The sequence below is a fragment of the Babylonia areolata genome, chromosome 6, assembly GCF_041734735.1.
Source record: "Babylonia areolata isolate BAREFJ2019XMU chromosome 6, ASM4173473v1, whole genome shotgun sequence".
NCBI lineage: Eukaryota > Metazoa > Mollusca > Gastropoda > Neogastropoda > Buccinidae > Babylonia > Babylonia areolata.
This window is the reverse complement of record NC_134881.1, coordinates 3,793,986-3,816,485: the sequence shown is the minus strand read 5'-3', so window position 1 is coordinate 3,816,485 and position 22,500 is coordinate 3,793,986. Positions and strand designations below refer to the sequence as shown.

The 22,500-nt window shown below is 43.9% G+C and overlaps 2 protein-coding genes across 5 annotated transcripts in view; one reads left to right on the top strand and one right to left on the bottom strand.

Moving 5' to 3' along the window:
- LOC143283244 (ATP-dependent RNA helicase DHX33-like) overlaps positions 1-10,467 on the top strand; it is a 77,446-nt gene extending 66,979 nt beyond the window's left edge. The window contains exons 19-21 of the mRNA XM_076589417.1: positions 6,308-6,374; positions 7,903-8,012; positions 8,605-10,467. Coding sequence (XP_076445532.1) covers positions 6,308-6,374; positions 7,903-8,012; positions 8,605-8,686 — 259 coding nt within the window. The 3' untranslated portion in view covers positions 8,687-10,467. The remainder of the gene's footprint in view (positions 1-6,307; positions 6,375-7,902; positions 8,013-8,604) is intronic.
- A 100-nt stretch (positions 10,468-10,567) lies between these two features.
- The window catches only part of LOC143282657 (four and a half LIM domains protein 2-like), a 189,824-nt gene continuing 177,891 nt past the window's right edge, over positions 10,568-22,500 (bottom strand). For 3 of the 4 annotated variants that reach the window (XM_076588313.1, XM_076588311.1, XM_076588312.1), the window contains exons 8-10: positions 21,377-21,546; positions 17,895-18,081; positions 10,568-17,040 (exon numbers count right to left, since the gene is read on the bottom strand). In XM_076588313.1, the coding sequence (XP_076444428.1) occupies positions 16,892-17,040; positions 17,895-18,081; positions 21,377-21,546 (506 nt within the window). In that variant the 3' untranslated portion in view covers positions 10,568-16,891. The remainder of the gene's footprint in view (positions 17,041-17,894; positions 18,082-21,376; positions 21,547-22,500) is intronic. The other variant, XR_013055287.1, reaches the window with a different exon arrangement.

Below are 22,500 nucleotides of genomic sequence, written 5' to 3'. Positions count from 1 at the left end.
CAAAATAAGAAAAAAAAATTGTTTCTATTTGTAAATACAGAATGGAATCCCCAGTTGTTGTTTTTCCAGTAAAATATTGGCAATTATTCTTTTTCTTGCTTCTTTAAAGATTGCTTCATAGATTCCTTCAGTAACAGAAAAATCACAAATCACACAATGAGAACACAGAATTAAGCACAGTCATGTACACATGCTAACATGCAGTGCACATACACGTGTATGTATACATACACAGATTCACACACATGTTAAAGAACCATGTCTTACAGGTAAATCCACAGACGGAAACATTAAACATTTTCTCCCCTCGGCTTCCTCCATTCCCCGCTAACCTCTTATCAAAGAGAGTAGTTGGAGAAGTGACTCTCTTAGCTCTTATCTCCCCCTAAGCCTCCCCATTCCCACCCCCACCTGCTCCTTCCCCTTCCCCCTTCTTCCTCCCTTTTTTCCCTGGCAGTGGTACCAACCATCCAGCTCAGCACGGTCCCATTCAGCTCAGTGGTACCAACCATCCAGCTCAGCACGGTCCCATTCAGCTCAGTGGTACCAACCATCCAGCTCAGCTCAGTCCCATTCAGCTCAGTGGTACCAACCATCCAGCTCAGCTCAGTCCCATCCAGCTCAGTGGTACCAACCATCCAGCTCAGCACGGTCCCATTCAGCTCAGTGGTACCAACCATCCAGCTCAGCTCAGTCCCATTCAGCTCAGTGGTACCAACCATCCAGCTCAGCTCAGTCCCATTCAGCTCAGTGGTACCAACCATCCAGCTCAGTCCCATCCAGCTCAGTGGTACCAACCATCCAGCTCAGTCCCATTCAGCTCAGTGGTACCAACCATCCAGCTCAGTGGTACCAACCATCCAGCTCAGTCCCATTCAGCTCAGTGGTACCAACCATCCAGCTCAGTCCCATTCAGCTCAGTGGTACCAACCATCCAGCTCAGTCCCATTCAGCTCAGTGGTACCAACCATCCAGCTCAGTGGTACCAACCATCCAGCTCAGTCCCATTCAGCTCAGTGGTACCAACCATCCAGCTCAGTTCCATCCAGCTCAGTGGTACCAACCATGGAGCTCAGTCCCATCCAGCTCAGTGGTACCAACCATCCAGCTCAGTTCCATCCAGCTCAGTGGTACCAACCATGGAGCTCAGTCCCATTCAGCTCAGTGGTACCAACCATCCAGCTCAGTCCCATTCAGCTCAGTGGTACCAACCATCCAGCTCAGTTCCATCCAGCTCAGTGGTACCAACCATCCAGCTCAGTCCCATTCAGCTCAGTGGTACCAACCATGGAGCTCAGTCCCATTCAGCTCAGTGGTACCAACCATCCAGCTCAGTCCCATTCAGCTCAGTGGTACCAACCATCCAGCTCAGTCCCATTCAGCTCAGTGGTACCAACCATCCAGCTCAGTCCCATCCAGCTCAGTGGTACCAACCATCCAGCTCAGTTCCATTCAGCTCAGTGGTACCAACCATCCAGCTCAGTTCCATCCAGCTCAGTGGTACCAACCATCCAGCTCAGTTCCATCCAGCTCAGTGGTACCAACATTCCAGCTCAGTCCCATTCAGCTCAGTGGTACCAACCATGGAGCTCAGTCCCATCCAGCTCAGTGGTACCAACCATCCAGCTCAGTCCCATCCAGCTCAGTGGCACCAACCATCCAGCTCAGTCCCATTCAGCTCAGTGGCACCAACCATCCAGCTCAGTCCCATTCAGCTCAGTGGCACCAACCATCCAGCTCAGTCCCATCCAGCTCAGTGGCACCAACCATCCAGCTCAGTCCCATTCAGCTCAGTGGCACCAACCATCCAGCTCAGTCCCATTCAGCTCAGTGGTACCAACCATCCAGCTCAGTCCCATTCAGCTCAGTGGCACCAACCATCCAGCTCAGTCCCATCCAGCTCAGTGGCACCAACCATGGAGCTCAGTCCCATCCAGCTCAGTGGTACCAACCATGGGTGTGAAGTGTTGTGCAGTCTCTTTTGGTGGGGGGTGGGACATGTAATGATCATTCATGTGTTATGCGGGGTGGTCAGTTAAAAGACAGAATCTACTGTGTGTCTGTCTATTTTAAGTGCTCGCAGATGCACGTGTACATGTGTAGATTCATAATCTTTATGTGGGGAAAATCCAATTACAGGTGATGTAAATGCATATGTGTGTGTGTGGTTATGTGTGTGTGTGAATTTGTGTGTGTGTGTGTGTGAGAGAGAGAGAGAGAGAGAGACAGACAGACAGACAGACAGCGTGTGTGTATTTGAGAAAAAGAAAGTTTGAGTGTTTGTGCTTTCGCATGTTTAGGCCTGCGTGCTGTGGATGAGGACCGTATGTATTTAAAAAAAAATGTATGCATTAAAAAAAAAAAGAAAAAAAAAGTTGTGCATACTCCAGTACCCTGTTGAAATAAAGATTCACTCCGTTTGGTTTCATTACCGGCCTGTCTGTTCTTGCCACGGTCCATCAGAAAGAAGCCATCCTGCTGCTTCTTCGCCTTCACACGTGGCTGTCTTTTTTTCTGTGTGTGGTGTGTGTGTGTGTGTGTGTGTGTGTGTTGTGTGTGTGTGTGTGTGTGTGTGTGTGTGTGTGTCTGTGTGTGTGTGTGTGTGTGTGGTGTGTGTGTGTATGTCTGTGTGTGTGTGTGTGGTGTGTGTGTGTATGTGTGTGTGTGTGAGAGTGAGTGTGTGTGTGTGTGTATGTGTGTGAGTGTGTGTGTGTGCATGTGTGAGTGAGTGTGTGTGTGTTTGTGTGTTAGTGTGTGTGTGTGTGCGTGCGTGCGTGTGTGCACGCGCGTGTGTGTGTGTGTATGTGTGTGCATGTGCATGTGTGTGTGTGTGTGTGAGTAGAATAGAAATCCTCATTCAGCAGCCTTGTTGAGCCAGATTCACGGCCTGCCTTTGGTTTTGGTTGAGTGAACGGACGTTTGTCTTTTGCAAAACAGGGGGTGCGGGGGGAGGGCAAAAATAAGGTAAAAAATGAAGATTATGTTTCCTGACTGTCGAATGCAAGAAAAAGAAGAAAGAAAAAAAAGAACAAACCTGTGAGTATGGTCTGTTCCACTAACACCCAGCAGCTGTTAGTTCCGTCTTCATCATCACAGACATCTCTGACGCACGCACCCACATGCACGCACACACAGCGTATGCATGCCCACATACGCACAACGCACGCACAATGCACGCTACACACACGCACGCATGTGTGTACACATACAAGGACGTACACTCACACGCGCCCTCACAGAATAAATGTCAGCTGTATTTTCCCTGAACAGTTTGGGTAAAAATTTCAGTGCCCTTCTGTTTCTTAACCCCACTGAAAAGGAGAGAGAGAGAGAGAAAGAGAAAGAAACTTGGGGACATATGGGAGATATTTTTCTTCCTCCTCTTCCTCCTCCTCCTCCTCCTCCTCCTCCTCCTCCTCTTCCTCCAGCCTTCCAGTGTTCCCTTCCTTTTTGTCTTCCTCCCTTGATGTATGTCTACTTTTCCTTGTCCCCCACCTCCCACTCCCCACACCTCACACACCCACCCACACACCCCGCCCACTCTCTCTCTCTCTCTCCTGCTTTGCACCAGCTGTCCCTCTCTGTCTCTGTTTCCATGTCTGTCTGTCTCTTGTCTGTCTGTCTCTGTCTCACTCTCTCTCACTCCTCTGTTTGTTCTCTCTGTCTGTACCACACCATAAGACATAGATGTGAACATATATATCTCGGAGTACCACACACACACACACACACACACACACACAGAGGCACGCATGCACGCACAAACGCAGGCACGTGCACCCACGATCGCACTCACACACAAACACTCATGCGCACGTCTCAAAGGGCTGAAATATGAGAAAGAAACCAGCCTGCTTGTTGCTGTTGCTGTACTGTGTTTTATATAGTGTATGTAATTATATATTATTGAAGTGAAATTCATGTTGTTATCATTTAACCAAGATCTTATAGAAACGGGAAGAGGGGAAAATAAACCATGAAACCCTTGATTCCATTCCTTTTTTAAACTCCTTTTTGTTGTTTTTGACTCCACTATCATGTCACCTTCCCAGTTTTAATTATCTCGCTTTCAGCTTCTTATGTGTAGGGTGCTAGAACAGGGAGCCTGCCCCCCCCCCCCCCCCTCCAGCCCCCCCTCTCCCACCCCACTACCACAAGCCCATTCCCCCACCCCCCCACCCCCCAAGAAAAAAGCAGTCTCTGGTCTCTTTCAATCTTTCATTCTGTCTGTATGGTTCTTTTCTGGGGGGATGAGGGGAGGGGGGCAGGTGGTGAGGGGGGGGTGGCAGCCAGCTGAAGACCCCCCACCCCACCACCAACACCCCCTCCTTCTGTCAAATCCTTTTCTGGTTTATGTCTGTTTACTCTTACAGCCCTTCCTCCCCTCACCGCCCACCTCCCTCCCATGCACCCCCACCCACCACCCACTCTTCTACCCCCCAACCCCCTTTCCATCCTGATTGCAGGTTTTATTTTATTTTCATTGCAAGTTAAAGAGATTGTGTGTGTGTGTGCGTGCGTGTTCCTTCAAAGACACATGGGGGTGGGTCTGCAGAGTGTCAGGCACAGGGACTGTGATGGAACCCCCTCCACACCACCCACCCTTTTTTGTCTTGTTTTGTTTTTTGTTTGATCCATGATCTGTGCTGCAAGACAGGAGGTGACGGTGGGAGGGGGTGATAGGGGTGGGGTGGAGAGAAAGGTGGAGTGTGTGTGTGTGTGTTGTTATTTACTCGGTATGTATACGGTGCTTTTATAAAAAAATTAAAAAAAAATGGTTTAAAGTTGTTTTTGTTTGTTGTTTTGCCTGTGATTTGAAGGCCTCACCAGAAAGCAACAAGGAAATTGAATGCGTCTTCAAATTGCAGCTGCCACTGTTTTGCCATCATGTACATAAAATGTATATATATGAAGATGAAATGTATATATGTAGGTTTGCTGTTTATATAAGATGAAAAAACAACAACAAACTTTTAAGCACACAGTTGTTTGTGCATTTGGTTATATAAATTCTGTGTGAACTACTGCTTGGCTTAAATAGACATGGTACGTAGCTCAGATAGGTTCCAGTGTGTGTCTGAAGGAAACTGGAAGCAGAAGCTTTTCGGTTTCCTTTCCATTTATTTTTGACTCACTTGTGTAAACAAAGTGAGTCTATGTTTTAACCCTGCGTTCGGTTGTCTCTGTGTGTATGTGTCTGTGTGTGTGTGTGTGTCTGTGGTACTTGTGTAAGCAAAGTGAGTCTATGTTTTAACCCGGTGTTCGGTTGTCTCTGTGTGTATGTGTCTGTGTGTGTGTGTGTCTGTGGTACTTGTGTAAGCAAAGTGAGTCTATGTTTTAACCCGGTGTTCGGTTGTCTCTGTGTGTATGTCTGTATGTGTGTGTGTCTGTGGTACTTGTGTAAGCAAAGTGAGTCTATGTTTTAACCCGGTGTTCGGTTGTCTGCGTGTGTGTGTGTGTCTGTGGTAAACTTTAACATTGACATTTTCTCTGCAAATACTTTGTCAGTTGGCACCAAATTTGGCATAAAAATAGGAAAAATTCAGTTCTTTCCAGTCATCTTGTTTAAAACAATATTACACCTCTGGGATGGGGGGGGAAAAAAAAAAAAAAAAAATGAAGCCTAATTATATGCAAACTGCATTTACTGTTATATTTATATTTTTTGTATTCTCTAAACTTGGCACTTTGATCTGATATTCTGACCCAACACCAAGAGCAGTCATTTTTATCATTTTTTGTTCAAACAGGAACTTCTTTTGCTAAGCATGGAAGTTTTATTTATTTTGCAAACGTTTTGGTGCAGATAGTAAAAAAGGGAAATTACTCTAATTAATGCTAGGGGACTTAATTTGCTTTAAACTGATCGTTCTCATCTTAAACATTACATTTTGAAATTATGCTCAATACATAAAAAGCTTGGATTTTTTTAAAAAGTGTATCACAAGTGAGTCTTGAAGGCCTTGCCTCTCTTGTTGTTGTTTTTGACATGAGAAGTATTTATTGTCAGGCTGGAATTTCAAGATTCTTGGGGGATGGGGTGGGGGTGGGGGCAGTATGAATACTTGACAGAAAAATGAATGCATAAATAAGTAGAAAAATAGATGAATAGATAGAGAAATAAATAAATGTTGATGGAAATGCCATCTTCTCAAGGTTTGGAATAGAGACTGGAGGACGCAGCCGCTTAGTCATCACAGTGTTACATAGTCTGTGACTGTTTTTTTCCACCTGTGACTTTGCTTATTTTCTTTTTTTGTTTATTAATTTTTTTTAATTCTTTTGTATTTGTTTTGTTTTGTTTCAGGAAGTGTCTGGCAGCAGCTTTCTTTATGAATGCCGCAGAGCTGCAGAAAGAAGGAGAATATCTTACAGTGAGTCACCTGACTGATACTCCTTCCTTTTCTTTCTTTCTTTCCATCGCCCCTCTCCACCCTGCCGCCCCCCCTGCCTCTCATTTTTCTTCCTTTTTTATCTCCAAGATTTCTGTTTCTCTTTCTGTTTCTCTTTATATTAATGGTGTTAGTTCGTAAGGGAAAAAGACGTGGAAATGGTTTTTGAGACAGAGAGAGTGTAATGGGAAAAGATGTGGAAATAGTTTTTGAGACAGAGAGAGAGAAACAGACAGACAGACAGAGGGGGAGGGGAGCTATTGGTTTGGTGTGTGTGTGTGTGTGTGGAATGAAGGCTCAGAGTCAGTATGGGGGAGGTGGGGGGGGGGGGGGGGTGGAGGGGCTGGGGAGAGGGGAGGGGGTGGGGGCTTGGGAGGGGGTAGGAAGAAGAATACCCCGGTTAGGTTGTCAAGATCTTGAAAGGAGGGAGGGATGGAAGAAGAGAAAGCTGGAGAGGGATGGGGGTGAGAAAGAAAAATGGATTGAGGAGGAAAGGGGTGCGGGGAGGGGGAGGGGGGGGACAGGATGGGAGAGATGGGAGAGGGAGGTGAATGAGGAAGGGGAGGAGAGGGATGGTGGGTGGTGGTGGTGGTGTTGATGATGTTGATAAGCATCAGTGCCTCCAATTCAAGAAGGAAGGAAACGGATATGGGAGAGGAGCAGGGTTTCTGGAATAAAGTTTAGGGAAGGGAGGGGGAGTGGGGTGGGCAGTGAAGGTGTGTGGGGGTATGGTGTAATGGGAGGGGGGCAGGGAGGGGGGCAGTGAAGGTGTGTGGGGGTATGGTGTAATGGGAGGGGGGCAGGGAGGGGGGCAGTGAAGGTGGGTGGGGGTATGGTGTAATGGGAGGGGGGCAGGGAGGGGGGCAGTGAAGGTGGGTGGGGGTATGGTGTAATGGGAGGGGGGCAGGGAGGGGGGCAGTGAAGGTGGGTGGGGGTATGGTGTAATGGGAGGGGGGCAGGGAGGGGATGGGGGGGTCTGTGAGAACAATTATGTTGTATTAATTCTATGGTTTGCTGAAGTTGAAGATACTGTATTTCAAACAACACTCTTTTTTTTTCCCCATCCCCAAGGAAACGGTATAGTACTGTAATTGGGTTAAAAGGGTAAACTAGCTTTTTTTATGATTTTGGTCAAGTATAGTCTAAGAAAACAAATAAAGATTTTTTCAAGGGAATGGTAAATTTCAAAATTGTTCAATATTGTTTTTTCTTAACAATGGTTTGCTCAGAGATTTTGTTTTTATAGGTGTAGATTTTCCTTCAAATTACACACCCACCTTTGTCATTCAGATGTCGTTGTTTTTTTAATCATGTACACATGCACACACACACACACACACACACACACGATAACGATGTTTTATTCAAGAGAGGCCATGGCCCCATTTGAAGGGGGTACACACATACAAGATATATTTTAGATAGCAATGCCACAGAGAGAGAGAGAGAGAGAGAGAGAGTGATGATCACCGGCAAAGGTAGCTAACTGACAAGATGTACGGTGATACAGGTGGCAACAAGGGAGCGTGTGTGCATCCACCCCAGTTCAGTGCTGGCCAGGTGTAAACCAGCTGTCCTCATCTACACCGAACTGGTCAAAACCACCAAGTGTTACATGCGGTGGGTACTTGTCACATGCGTGTGTGTGTGTGTGTGTGTGTGTGTGTGTGTGTGCGGGCAGGTTGGTGTGTGTGTGTGTGCATGTGTGTGTGTGTGTGTGCGCGTGCGTGCGTGTGTGTGTGTGTGTGTGTGTGTGTGTGTGTGTGTGTGTGTGTGTGCGGGCGGGTTGGTGTGTGTGTGTGTGCATGTGTGTGTGTGTGTGTGCGCGTGCGTGCGTGTGTGTGTGTGTGTGTGTGTGTGTGTGTGCGCGTGCGGACGGGCAGGCGTGTGTGTGTGTGTGTGTGGTCCTCATCCATACTGGTCAAAAGATACTGTGGGTACTTGTCACATGTTTGAGTGTGTGCGTGTGGTGTGTATGTGGCATGTGTCATATGTGCGGTGTGTGTGCGCATTTATGTGTGTGTGGTGTGTATGTGTGGTACATGTGTGATGTTTGTATGTCTGTGATTGTGTATGTGTGTGTATGTGTGATTATGTGTGTGTGAGTGAGTGTTGTGTGCATGCATTAATCTGTGTGTGTGTGTGGCGAGTGTGTGTGAGTGTGGCGAGTGTGTGTGTGGTGACTAACGTGCAGACGGTTGTTGTGGCACAGGGATGTGAGCGTGGTGGATCCAGCCTGGCTGATGGACGTGGCCACCTCCTACTTCAAGCGCAAGAGACTGGCAGACACATAAAACTCACTGCCCCCCCACCACCACCACCAGTCCCCACCTCCTCACACACCCACACTACCAACCTTACTATCACCCCGCCCTCCACACACAGGAGGTGCCAGGATTCAACCACCCCCGAAAATGGAGTATGGCTGCATACATGGCCGGGTAAAAACGGTCATGCGTGTAGAAGCCCACTCATGTACAAGTATACGAGTGAATGTGGGAGTTGAGGCCACGAACGAAGAAGATTCAACGAACTCTTCCCAGTGACAGTTTCCCATACTTTTCCAGTGTCTTCCTTACTTCACTGGTACACATAATGTGTTCTGATTTCTGATCGAGGATGACTACTGGAATTAACATCTGTCACTACAGTTAACACCACTCTCATACAAATGACTTGTGTTATAAAAAAAAAAGAAAAAAGTGATGCACAATCTCTGTGCAGCCACAAAGGTAGGAGTTGATGATTCTAGATAGTGTGTTAGATTATGTTTTTATGTGTTTGTTTCAAACTGAAGGGTCCATTTAGTTTTCTGTCTGGAGAGAGTGGTGGCTGAGGGAAACTGTGGTGCATGTCTGTGGTCTTTTGCGTCCCTGTCTTTTGTCGGTCTGGGATGGACCGAGCAAAGCTGGTTGGATGTCTTTATAAAAAGGTTGTGATATGCAGATTGCACTGGTCTGCTGGTTTTTCCCGTTAGGTCAGGATGAAAGTGATTGGAATTTGTACTGTGTGTGTGTGTGAAAATTCCTTGTTGAAAATGATTTTATATGGTGGGGTGTGTGTGTGTGTGTGCAACATGTGTGTGTATATGTGAAAATTCCTTGTTGAAAATGATTTTATATGGTGGTGTGTGTGTGTGTGTGTGCATGTGTACATGTTGTGTGTGTGCATGTGTACATATTGTGTGTGTGTATGTGTACATGTTGTGTGTGTGTGTGTCTCTCTCTCTTTTTCTGAGAGAGATTATTGCTTGACATTTTTTGTAGCCACTTTTACAAATGGGGGAAAAAGCTGATGGAGTATGTGTTGAAACTGCTCTGTCAGTGTATTTGTTTAGTAAGGATCTCCATAGACTCTAAACTGTGCATGTGGATCAGAGATGTGTGTGTCAGGGGTTTTATACTTGCTGTTGGTGCTTTGACTTGTGTGCTGTGGCGGAACTGGTCAGGCGATGGACTTCAGAACAGGTGTCCACCAGTGGTCAGGGTTTGAGGCTCCATTTCGGCACGGTGCTGTGTCCTTGGGGAGGGCACTTTACTTCTTCCTTTCCTCACTCCACCCAGGTGTGAATGGATACCTGACCAGGGTCGTGGAAGATTAAAATGGAGTAAGGAGAGGATTGGGCCCCGCTTCCTTTGCTGAGCTGTGGACACTGTGAATGTGAATTCAATACTACGATGGCCTTCAAAGGCTTCCTCTGTAGTCTCTTCAGATGTGACGTGTCATTTATCTGGAAGGTTGGATGGTCTTCTAGTGTAGATGACATTTGTGTTTTCTGTGTCAGCAGATTCATGTTAAAGAGATTGGTTTGCTCTGCTGAAGAGTTCTCAGGTAGATTATAATGTTGTGCAGTGCTGTCCTTTCTACCCTTCTGTCTTTCTGGTTGGGATCCCAAGATAGGTGGCATGAGATCTGCTGTGTGTGTATGTGCTTTTTCTGTGTGACAGTGAGGGAGAGACAGCCTGTTGTTGTGTTTTGAGTTTCAGGGCATTGCAAGAACTGGCAGTGATATGTCAGAAAAGAACAGAATTTGAAATATGAAGTGTTTTGTGCAGATGAAATAAACAGCTCCACCATTGAATTTTTGGATGGAATCAGCAAACACACACACAATATATATGTATATATATAGAGAGAGAGAGAGACAGACACACACACAAACCTGCACTCTAAAAGCATTTTCCCCAAAGTGATGTTTATTTATTCCAGCCTGACAGCCTATCTACATATCACAATCAATACCTGCTCTCACACATGCTGTGCCCAGAGTGCCCCTCCACAGGGCACACCGTGACACACACAACGTGCCCACACTGGGCAGACAGCAGCACCGCACCGGCTGTCCTGTTGGTTCCAGCTTCAGCCTGTCAGAGCACACACACACTGAGCACAGCACAACACCCCCACCTGTTTTCCTTCCCCCTCTGTCCTCTACCCAGGGCAGTGTGCCTTGGCATGATGCAAATCCTTTGGTCTTAACAATGACGGAGAACGTTTTACTTCAACATTACTTCTTCCATTACATTACTTCTTCCATTACTAATGGTCTTAACAATGACAGAAAATGTTTTACTTCAACATTACTTCTTCCATTACTCATGGTCTTAACAATGACGGGAAATGTTTTACTTCAACATGACTTCTTCCATTACTAACGGTCTTAACAATGAGGGAGAACGTTTTACTTCAACATTACTTCTTCCATTGCTGATAGTCTTAACAATGACAGAGAACGTTTTACTTCAACATGACTTCTTCCGTTACTAATGGTCTTAACAATGACGGAAAACGTTTAACACTACTTCTTCCATTACTAATGGTCTTAACAATGATGGAAAACGTTTAACACTACTTCTTCCATTACTAACGGTCTTAACAATGACGCAGAATGTTTTACTTCTTCCATTACTAATGGTCTTAACAACGACGGAGATCGTTTTACTTCAACATGACTTCTTCCATTACTAATGGTCTTAATGACGGAAAACGTTTTACTTCAACATGACTTCTTCCATTACTAATGGTCTTAAGGATGGAAAACGTTTAACACTACTTCTTCCATTACTAATGGTCTTAACAATGACGGAAAACGTTTTACTTCAACATTACTTCTTCCATTACTAATGGTCTTAAAAATGACGGAGAACGTTTTACTTCAACATTACTTCTTCCATTACTAATGGTCTTAACAATGACGGAGAACGTTTTACTTCAACATTAATTCTTCCATTACTCATGGTCTTAACACTGACGGAGAATGTTTTACTTAACACTACTTCTTCCATTACCAATTTTTTGGTGGTAAATTTAAAAGTTAAAAAAATCTGAACAGAGCTGATCTTTTCACACAGAAACTAACTTCTTAAACATTTCTTCTCCCTCTTCACATTCAACTCCCTGTCTCTGCAGATAAATCCTCATTTCTGATCTCAACAATGACACAGAATGGTTTGCCTCAACATTACTTTTGAATGTTCTGCCCTCTACCCCACTCACTGCTGTTCGCTTAACCTGAGCTGAAATTGGTGAGAGGGACGGAAGAAAAGTAAGCTGTCTATGTGGGAAGGAAGGGAGAAAGGCTGGCGGAGAAAAGCGGCTTGCTGGTTATGGATGCACAGCGGCAGCAGGCGAAAGTAAACCAGCGACAGAACAGCCAGCCTCCCACCCCCTGCTGCTGTGGGCAGACACTGCACTCAGGCTGATGAGATCAGCCTGTCACTTCCTAACCTGGCTTGTCAGACAGGTCCTTCGTCTTCATCTGGCTTTCAGCAAAACAGACAGCACTACATGCATCACATCACTGCTGCTATCAACACCCACACCCCATGATAAACCTTGAAAGATTAACAAAAAAAGATTTTTTTTAAAAGAAGAAGAAAAAAAATCACTTCATGCTTTTCCCCTTCTGCAGTGGGAAAAGGGAAAAGTGGGGAACGCCTTACTGTTTTTTAAGTCTACATATAACTTTTTTTTTCCCTCCTGCATGATTTCTACTTCATTCAACATGTCTGTTACTGACGCAAGACGCTCTGATCACCAGTGAATCTCTAACCAAGAATATGCTCTGCTGACAAATCATTGGAACAGCATTTCAGAAGAAACCGAAAACAAAGCCCCACATATCAGGTAATGAACTCTGAAATTCCAGAAACATCATGTGGGACAGTACAGTCGCTGATAGTTTCCTTGAGATCAGGGGATCACACCTGAGGGACATACTGCTGTCAGTATGAGCAAACAGAAAGCTCTCGACTCTGTTCATGACATGTTGCTCTCAGAGACAGGACCATCTCTTGGCCGAAAACAGAAAGCAACACTCTACCGAGACTACTTTCTTCAAACTGCCTGCAAGTATCCTCTTTTATACTGGAACAGTTTCAACCTCAAACGCTTTTCTAAGCCTTTCTCTGTTAACAGTTTGGAGTGGATGTTAAGACCAAAAATAAAATAGTGCAAAATGTGCCAGTGCATAAAACAATGCATAAAAAATTCCATCATTCATTATCAACATTCTGCAAATATGGACTTCAAAATGTAAGCTCAGCACACGTAACGAAACAAGATAAATTACAAGACATCGATCAGCAGCATAATTAACCTATTTCCATATTTAAAGAAGAGAAAAGAAGACATGATGTGTACAAAAGATGTACAAAAAAGAAAGACAACAATGGCATTATATACAATCAATGGTATCTTCTCAAGGAAACATAACTACCCTTCATCAAACGCTGAAAGCAAGAAATCTACAATGTATGTTGTGATATGACAATGAAGGCAAACAATTAACATTAACAAATGTTGAAAGCGGGATAAACTGGTGTTGTACAATCACATCAAGGCAGAAGAACATCACTTTCATGCTGAAAGATAAGGCAAAAAAACACAACAACAACAGTCATTCAAACAAAGACCTTTTTCACAGCGTATTGTACAGTCTACAAAGGCAAAAAATACTCAGTAATGCATGTCAAACACAGACGACACAGGAAGACAAAGCAGACGTGATGAAGCACCAGAATCAATCATCAACTTGCCCATCACTTCCAACACCGGTCAATGCAGCAACCATGTCAGTTCGTTTCATGGTGTCAAAGCAAGCGGACAGATCTATATACGCTACACCATATCTGCTGTGTGGGTTTCTTTTTTTAAATGCAGCAGATGCCTGACCTGTGCCTGAATCCAGTGCACGGATCAAGTCTTGAGTGACAGAAGAAATAAATCCACTGATCAAGCCTCGAGTGACAGAAGAAATCCAGTGCACTGATCAAGTCTTGAGCGACAGAAGAAATAAATCAGTGCACTGATCAAGTCTTGAGCGACAGAAGAAATAAATCAGTGCACTGATCAAGTCTTGAGCGACAGAAGAAATAAATCAGTGCACTGATCAAGTCTTGAGCGACAGAAGAAATAAATCAGTGCACTGATAAGTCTTGAGCGACAGAAGAAATAAATCAGTGCACTGATCAAATCTTGAGCGACAGAAGAAATAAATCAGTGCACTGATCAAATCTTGAGCGACAGAAGAAATAAATCAGTGCACTGATCAAGCCTTGAGCGACAGAAGAAATAAATCAGTGCACTGATCAAATCTTGAGTGACAGAAGAAATAAATCTAGTGCACTGATCAAGCCTTGAGCGACAGAAGAAATAAATCAGTGCACTGATCAAATCTTGAGCGACAAGAAAACCCTGCATGCACTGGACGTGCTCTCTTCTGTCTGACAGTGGCTGAAGTGCACGCTGATGAATGAGATTTCCCCCCACATTGCATATTTCAACACCCAACAGGGTTCACAGGAACCACCTCCCGGACACCAATCAAAGGCAAGTTTTAAAACAAAAACATTCTTTTCAACCAATGTTTTCATGACAGGAGTAAGTGTGTATGCAGGTCTTCAATGACAAGTGTATGTGTGTTTGCACGCATCCGCATGTGTACATTTAAAGTGCTCAATGTGCAAAACACATTGTCGTTTGAAAGAACCCGTTCATGTGTACATGTGTGTGTGTTGTCACACACAGGTGAGGAGGCACTAATTTTTTAAACACACATCAAAATGAAAACGCATGTACTACTGAAATTTTCAACACAGGTCTCACCAACGGTGATTCAAACTCCATGCAAAAGTTCTGACAGTGTTTGCATCCTTTCCTGTAGCTGCAAGGTAGTTGCAATCTGCAGCTGAATTAGTCAACGGAAGCAGCAACCCACGTTAGGACTAACATTTCTCTCTGTCATGGCCACATGGACTGCCGCTGCTCAAGCTCAGTAATGATCTCACCACAAAACATCTGAAGACTGAAAATGTCACACTGTTCTGATGAATTGATCTCAACAATATTGCTCTCCTGTAAATAAAACAGATGGAAACAATACATAACATGAAAGAATCCAATGCTAGTAAACGATGTGTCTAATTATCATCACTGAATATGGATGCTTCTACGACCCTTCAGAACATGACACACCTGTTCAACATGGTCCACATAAACGATCCATTCTTTCATCAACACAGTCACAGGCTTACTCAGCCAGGTCTTGAACAAAGATCTGATCACCATTTCTAACGTACTGTGCACACATTCATGACTTCACTGACATATGTGCGCTGACACCGGTATTATTATTTTTAACCCATTTTGTGAGCAAAAGCCAACCAAAGTATTTTTGTCTCTCCCATGTCCATTGATACAACTGGCCACTGCGACGAATCAATCCTCATCCTGACAACTGACAACCTCTCCCAGTGCTGTTTGTGATGATTCTTCATCCAATGAACGGAAAACTGATGTCTGCCAATGTCAGAAGCATGGCTTGTGTATATGGCGCAAAATGTGGGTCCAGGTTTGGCATCAGATTCTATAGGAATGGACTGGCACGGTCACATGAGTTCAGAGATCTGTATTGATAAATGGAGTGTTGGTTGTGACATGCTGGAATACCTCTGCCGACCTACATGAAAAAAAGATGATTTCTTTTTTCTTTCTTTTACCTGTTATCACTGACACAGCCATACAGTTATCTAAAAATGAAAGTGTGTGTTTTCTGGGTTGTTTTTTTTTTAATGATCTACACATAATGGGGTGATTTCAAATCTTTGGCTTATTAGCAGCACAAACACTGCAATGTTAACTGAATTAAGTTTGAAACGTTTAATGGTGCTCATAACTTTACTAATAACTAGCTGTTATTTTCTATCACAGACAGAAGCTGCAAGCATATTTGGTTAAAGCTATAATCAGGAAAGAAAGGAAGGCATGAATCATTATCAATGTCATGGTCATGCTTTACACAAAGCCTTTATCAATATGTGATCAGGATTTTCGTACAAGAACCTTGCAACGTTTCAATCTCTCATGATGACAGTGTGGAAACTATCAGTGTGTTAAACACTCCTTTTAAAACTATAAAAGTCTGGAAAAAAAACCCAACCCACTACATGCCATATACACAAACTACCTGCTTCATCATCACACTACCCACACCTGCACATCAACTATGCCACGACAAAATGCAAACATGACACAGAAACGAAGACACATTGACGTGACTGGTAAACACGTGTCCTCACCATCATAAAGTGTGAAACCAACGTCACCACAAGCTGTGAAATCAACAATGTCAACATTAGTTGTGAAGCCACCAACGTCAACAAAACAGGAATATTATCATCCAAGTCTGACTAACGAAACAAGGGACTACAGTGACTGTATACATCAGGAGAAAGTGGTCATTTACCTGATTGGTCAGTTTGCTTCATTCCGAAGATGAAGGATTGGTCAGTTTGTCTTCTGAACCTTCCACAGCTTTCTTTCCATTAATGTCTCCCTCCATCTTTTTTTGAGACGGTTACATTATGAGAGCTTTTATTCTGCTTTACAATATAAAATACGGGACTTTACAAAAACAGTTGTCTTTTTTTTTTTTTTATAAATACAAAATTATGGTACAAATACAATAACAGAAGTCCGTACACATACAGACTGCTCAGAAAACCTTGCAATACAAATATATTTCAAGAAAATAATTGCAGCAGAGGACGTTAAAACTGCCTGCTAATGGCAGAGGAAGTCAGCCCATGAAACAGTCACATGGAAAGCAGTACTGAAATGTTTGTCACAATTGAAAGAGACTCCTCCTGTCTGTACCAATCCATAAAAAAATACACACAAACCATCCAAAGCCAGGTCGTAAAGCGATTCATACAACTCTTGTAAAAGAACAGCTGGGAAAGGGGGAAAAAAAAAAAAGGAAAAAAAAAAAACAAACAAAAAATGACAAGAACAATAACTTCAAAACCTATTTAGCCAAGCATGGTCAGTCTACATAGTCAACAATACAGTCCAGTTTCTATCACACAGTCATCTAACAAACATGAAGAAAAAAAACCCCGATAAAATGCCACTATTCAAAAAGCTCAACCAACAAAAGTAGAAAGAACAAGAGAGAAACGTCCACTATTCAGAAAGAAGTGGGGTGGGTGGGGGCTGAATTAGGTGCGGCCACAGTCAGGGCAGGTGATCTCCTCGCCGTTCATCAGGAAACCTTGGCCCACCATGGATCTCTCGCACTTGTAGCAGATGAAACACTCGCTGTGCCAGTGGCGGTCCTCGAAAGAGATGAACTTGGTTCCTCCCATTCCTGCCACAAACAACACGGATTCTGATGCACGTTTTTCTGTACGACTGTATTCATTTCAGTACAACTATGCTAGTTTTGGTACAGCTGTACTCAATTCAGTACAGTTGTAGTGACTTCGTTTAATCCATATATCAAAATGACATGATTCACACACAACCAGTCTGATAGGACATGAAAATCTTACAGAAAGTCCAACGGTCAGTTCAGTACAACTATACTCATTTTACTTGCAACTATGTACAAATGTATTCACCTAACTTAAAGTACAACTGCTCAGATGAGAAAAAGAAAAAGAAATTAAAAACTTTTGTCATATGATTGGGGAGAAAACCAGCATCAAATTATTGAAATAAATTTTATGCACACCCCATGCAATGTTCCACTTATAAGGGTTGGCAAGATCAGGTTCACAAAAACACTGTCACACACACACACCACAAACAACACACACACATGTATACACACACACTCACACACACAATGTATACACATACACACTACAAACAACACACACACCACAAACAACACACACTCACACACACAGGTATACACACACACCCCCCCCCCACATACAACACACACACACATGTATACACACACACACACACCACACACACACACACACATGTATACACTCAAACACACACACGTATACACCCCCCCCCCCCCAACATACAACACACACACACATGTATACACACATACACACACCACATACAACACACACACACACACACACACACACATGTATACACTCAAACACACACACGTATACACACACACACCACAAACAACACACACACATGTATGCACACACACACACACACCACATACAACACACACTATCACACTACCTGTGATGGGTCTGGCACAGCGACAGCACTTCTTGGCGAACAGGTCCCCGAAGCAGTCCCCACAGTAGGGCTGGTCATCCTTGGAGGTGAACTTCTCCCCGGCCAGCATCTTGTCGCACTTGGTGCACGTGAAACACTCACGGTGCCACGGCGTGTTCTTGTAGCTGATGCCGCCCTTGTTGATCACCTGCAGTGGACATACACACCCCATCACTACTCCTTCAGGAGAACGTCCCAGGATTGAGCAATGTACCATCAGCCGTCACATTGATTTTGACAGTGCAATGCTGTGAGCAACAAGCTTGAATTTGACAGTGCAGTGCTGTGAGCAACAAGCTTGAATCTGACAGTGCAATGTTGTGAGCAACAGGCTTGAATCTGACAGTGCAATGTTGTGAGCAACAGGCTTGATTTTGACAGTGCAGTCTTGTGAGCAGCAAGCTTGAATTTGTCAGTGCAATGTTGTGAGCAAGGAGCTCTTTAGTATTTGCTTTCATCAGAAATGTATGTGTACTGCTCAACAATAAGAGATAATCTGAACCAGAATGTTCCTGCTCCTTCGTGATATGTCCTGAGGCTGAGAATGTACCCACCCCTTTATGGTATATCCCGGGGCTGAGAATGTACCCACCCCTTTATGGTATATCCCGGGGCTGAGAATGTACCCACCCCTTTATGGCATATCCTGGGGCTGAGAATGTACCCACCCCTTTATGGTATATCCTGGGGCTGAGAATGTACCCACCCCTTTATGGTATATCCTGGGGCTGAGAATGTACCTACCCCTTTATGGTATATTCCAGGGCTGAGAATGTACCCACCCCTTTATGGTATATCCTGGGGCTGAGAATGTACCCACCCCTTTATGGTATATCCCGGGGCTGAGAATGTACCCACCCCTTTATGGTATATCCTGGGTTTAAAAAAGGTACCTTCCCCTTTATGTTATATCCTGGGCTTAAGAATGTACCCACCCCTTTATGGTACATCCTGGGTCTGAAAACATATCCACCCCTTTATGGTATATTGTGGGACTGAGAATGTACCCACCCCTTTAAAGACATCATGAAAGTGAGAATGTACCCACCCCTTTAAAGACATCATGAAAGTGAGACTGTACCCACCCCTTTAAAGACATCATGAAAGTGAGACTGTACCCACCCCTTTAAAGACATCATGAAAGTGAGAATGTACCTACCACTTTATGGTAATGTACCAGAAATGAAAATCTAACCACCGCAATATAACATGTTTGAAGCCAAGGTTGTGACTTTAGAACACAATGTTTGGTGGTTTTATCTCAGCAATATCAATCATATGCCATGAAAATTTCCCATCTCTCCTCATAGATTTTGTGCTTCCCATCACATACACACATGCTCTTTGTGTGATGTATGTGCAAAAAGACCTTTTTTTTTTAAATGTAAAAAGCTAATCAATATATTCTGAGCCACATGCAATATCAACTTCCATCCACCTGCTTGTCGGAGAACGCTTAGGCCTGTTTATGTAATAATTTGAATCTGTGAGAATGTTTACAAAACTGTCTAAATCTATGAGGCTGTTTACAAAACTATCTAAATCTGTGAGGATGTTTATGCAATCTTTGAAATATATGAGGCTGTTAATATCTCTTCAACCTGTAAGGCTGTTTACATAATCATGTCCAACTTGAAAACCCTTTCCATGCGTCTCCCCTCTTATCTATCCCTCTATCTATTATCTATCTGTCTATCTCTGCCTCTCTCACACACACACACACACACACACTCACACACACACACATATATATATATATATATATATATATATATATATATATATATATATATATATTCCCCCCTACACCCACCTCCAATTTTCATGGCTGAAGATGCTGGGTATGTTCTTGTTTCCACAGCCCACCAAACCCTGACATGGTTTACAGGATCTTTATCATGTGTAGTAGGATCTTCTGCATGTGTGTACACATGTAAAGGATTCAGGCATTTTGAAGTGAGGTCTGTACACATGTAAAGGATTCAGGCATTTTGAAGTAAGGCCTGTACACATGTAAAGGATTCAGGCATTTTGAAGTGAGGTCTGTACACATGTAAAGGATTCAGGCACTTTGAAGTGAGGCCTGTACACATGTAAAAGATTCAGGCATTTTGAAGTGAGGCCTGTACACATGTAAAGGATTCAGGCACTTTGAAGTGAGGCCTGTACACATGTAAAGGATTCAGGCACTTTGAAGTGAGGCCTGTACACATGTAAAGGATTCAGGCACTTTGAAGTGAGGCCTGTACACATGTAAAGGATTCAGGCACTTTGAAGTGAGGCCTGTACACATGTAAAGGATTCAGGCATTTTGAAGTGAGGCCTGTACACATGTAAAGGATTCAGGCACTTTGAAGTGAGGCCTGTACACATGTAAAGGATTCAGGCACTCTAAGTGAGGTCTGCACATCTGTTGACTCCAGAGATCAGAAAACAAAAATTCCACCCTCAACTCACTAGACGTTCTGACCGGAATTCAAACCCAGGACTCTCACACAGATAATCCTACACCTTAACCACCCAGCTGTAGTGCACATGCCTGCTGAGGATGTGTTCATGTCCATGCCTGCTGAGGATGTGTTCATGTCCATGCTGGCTCAGGATGTGTTCATGCCCTAGCTGAGGATGTGTTCATGTCCATGCTGGCTCAGGATGTGTTCATGCCATGCTGGCTCAGGATGTGTTCATGCCCATGCTGGCTCAGGATGTGTTCATGTCCATGCTAGCTGAGGATGTGTTCATGTCCATGCTGGCTGAGGATGTGTTCATGTCCATGCTAGCTGAGGATGTGTTCATGTCCATGCTGGCTGAGGATGTGTTCATGTCCATGCTGGCTGAGGATGTGTTCATCATGCTGGCTGAGGATGTGTTCATGCCCATGCTGGCTCAGGATGTGTTCATGCCCCTGCCTGCTGAGGATGTGTTCATGCCCCTGCCTGCTGAGGATGTATTCATGTCCATGCTGGCTGAGGATGTGTTCAAACAAACGGCAGACTGAAGCATGTAAACTAAGCATGAAACCAAGACTACAAAACAGCTGACTGACCCTGACGCACTCATAAATAAATAGATAAATGTTAAATCTTACAGACTTATCAATGTATTGAGAGCTGTTTTACCAACAGTTTCTCCATTGCAACGAGAAATCATTTACAGCTTTGTCTTTTGCCAAGGACGATGACTCTCAAACTAGGAGACAAACTTGCACTGGCTCTTAGCACTGCAGCCTTGGGGGGCTAGTTGGCCTTTGGGAACCATCCCAACGCTGACCGTCCTAAAACCCTCTTGGCCGAAAGAGTGGGGTTGTAACATGGGCAAGACACTCTCTACTACTAAACTGTAGCCCAGATAGTCGGGACAGCAGCTGCCTCCTCTGCTGTTCTGATGGTCACAGTGTGACACGACTGTCATACATCAATCTGTAAATCAAATCATGGACTGACCCCAGCACACTTGCTGCATCGCTGGGCATAGTTGTTCTCGTAGCAGGGGACACAGATGACACGGTCGTCACGGGGGATGAAGCTCTTGTTGCCAATGGGCACGTTGCACTCCGCGCAGATGAAGCACTCATCATGCCACTGCTTGCCCTTGTACTCAAACTTCTTCATTCCTGCACACAGTTTTCTTCTCTGGATGATAATGATCTTGACAATGAACATGCTGATGATACTACAAACTACTACTACAACTAGTAGTCCATTTAGATTGTGTTTTAAAACATCTTTATCAAAGCGCTTTTCAATGACACGTCAGCCAGACTCATAGAACAAAAGGACACTCACACAAACATATACACACACACACACACTCACTCAGCCAGACTCATAGAACACACGAACACTCACACAAACATACACCCACACATGCTCTCTCTCTCTCTCTCTCTCACCCACACCCACACTAACAAGCGTGGAAGAAACAGACGTGGATCTTATTTACAACCCACATTTTTTGGTTTTGTTTTTTGTTGGTGTGTGGTTGTTAGTTTTCTTTTTCTTTTCCTTTTTTGGTTGTCCACTTAAAACTGTTACAGATTCGGCAGCCATCATCTATGTATAATTCATCACAGTGTCCTTAAAACTGTTACAGACTGGGCAGCCATCATCTATGTATAATTCATCAGCGTCCTTAAAACTGTTACAGACTGGGCAGCCATCATCTATGTATAATTCATCAGCGTCCTTAAAACTGTTACAGACTGGGCAGCCATCATCTATGTATAATTCATCACAGTGTCCTTAAAACTGTTACAGACTGGGCAGCCATCATCTATGTATAATTCATCACAGTGTCCTTAAAACTGTTACAGACTGGGTAGCCATCATCTATGTATAATTCATCACAGTGTCCTTAAAACTGTTACAGACTGGGCAGCCATCATCTATGTATAATTCATCAGCGTCCTTAAAACTGTTACAGACTGGGTAGCCATCATCTATGTATAATTCATCAGCGTCCTTAAAACTGTTACAGACTGGGCAGCCATCATCTATGTATAATTCATCAGCGTCCTTAAAACTGTTACAGACTGGGCAGCCATCATCTATGTATAATTCATCAGTGT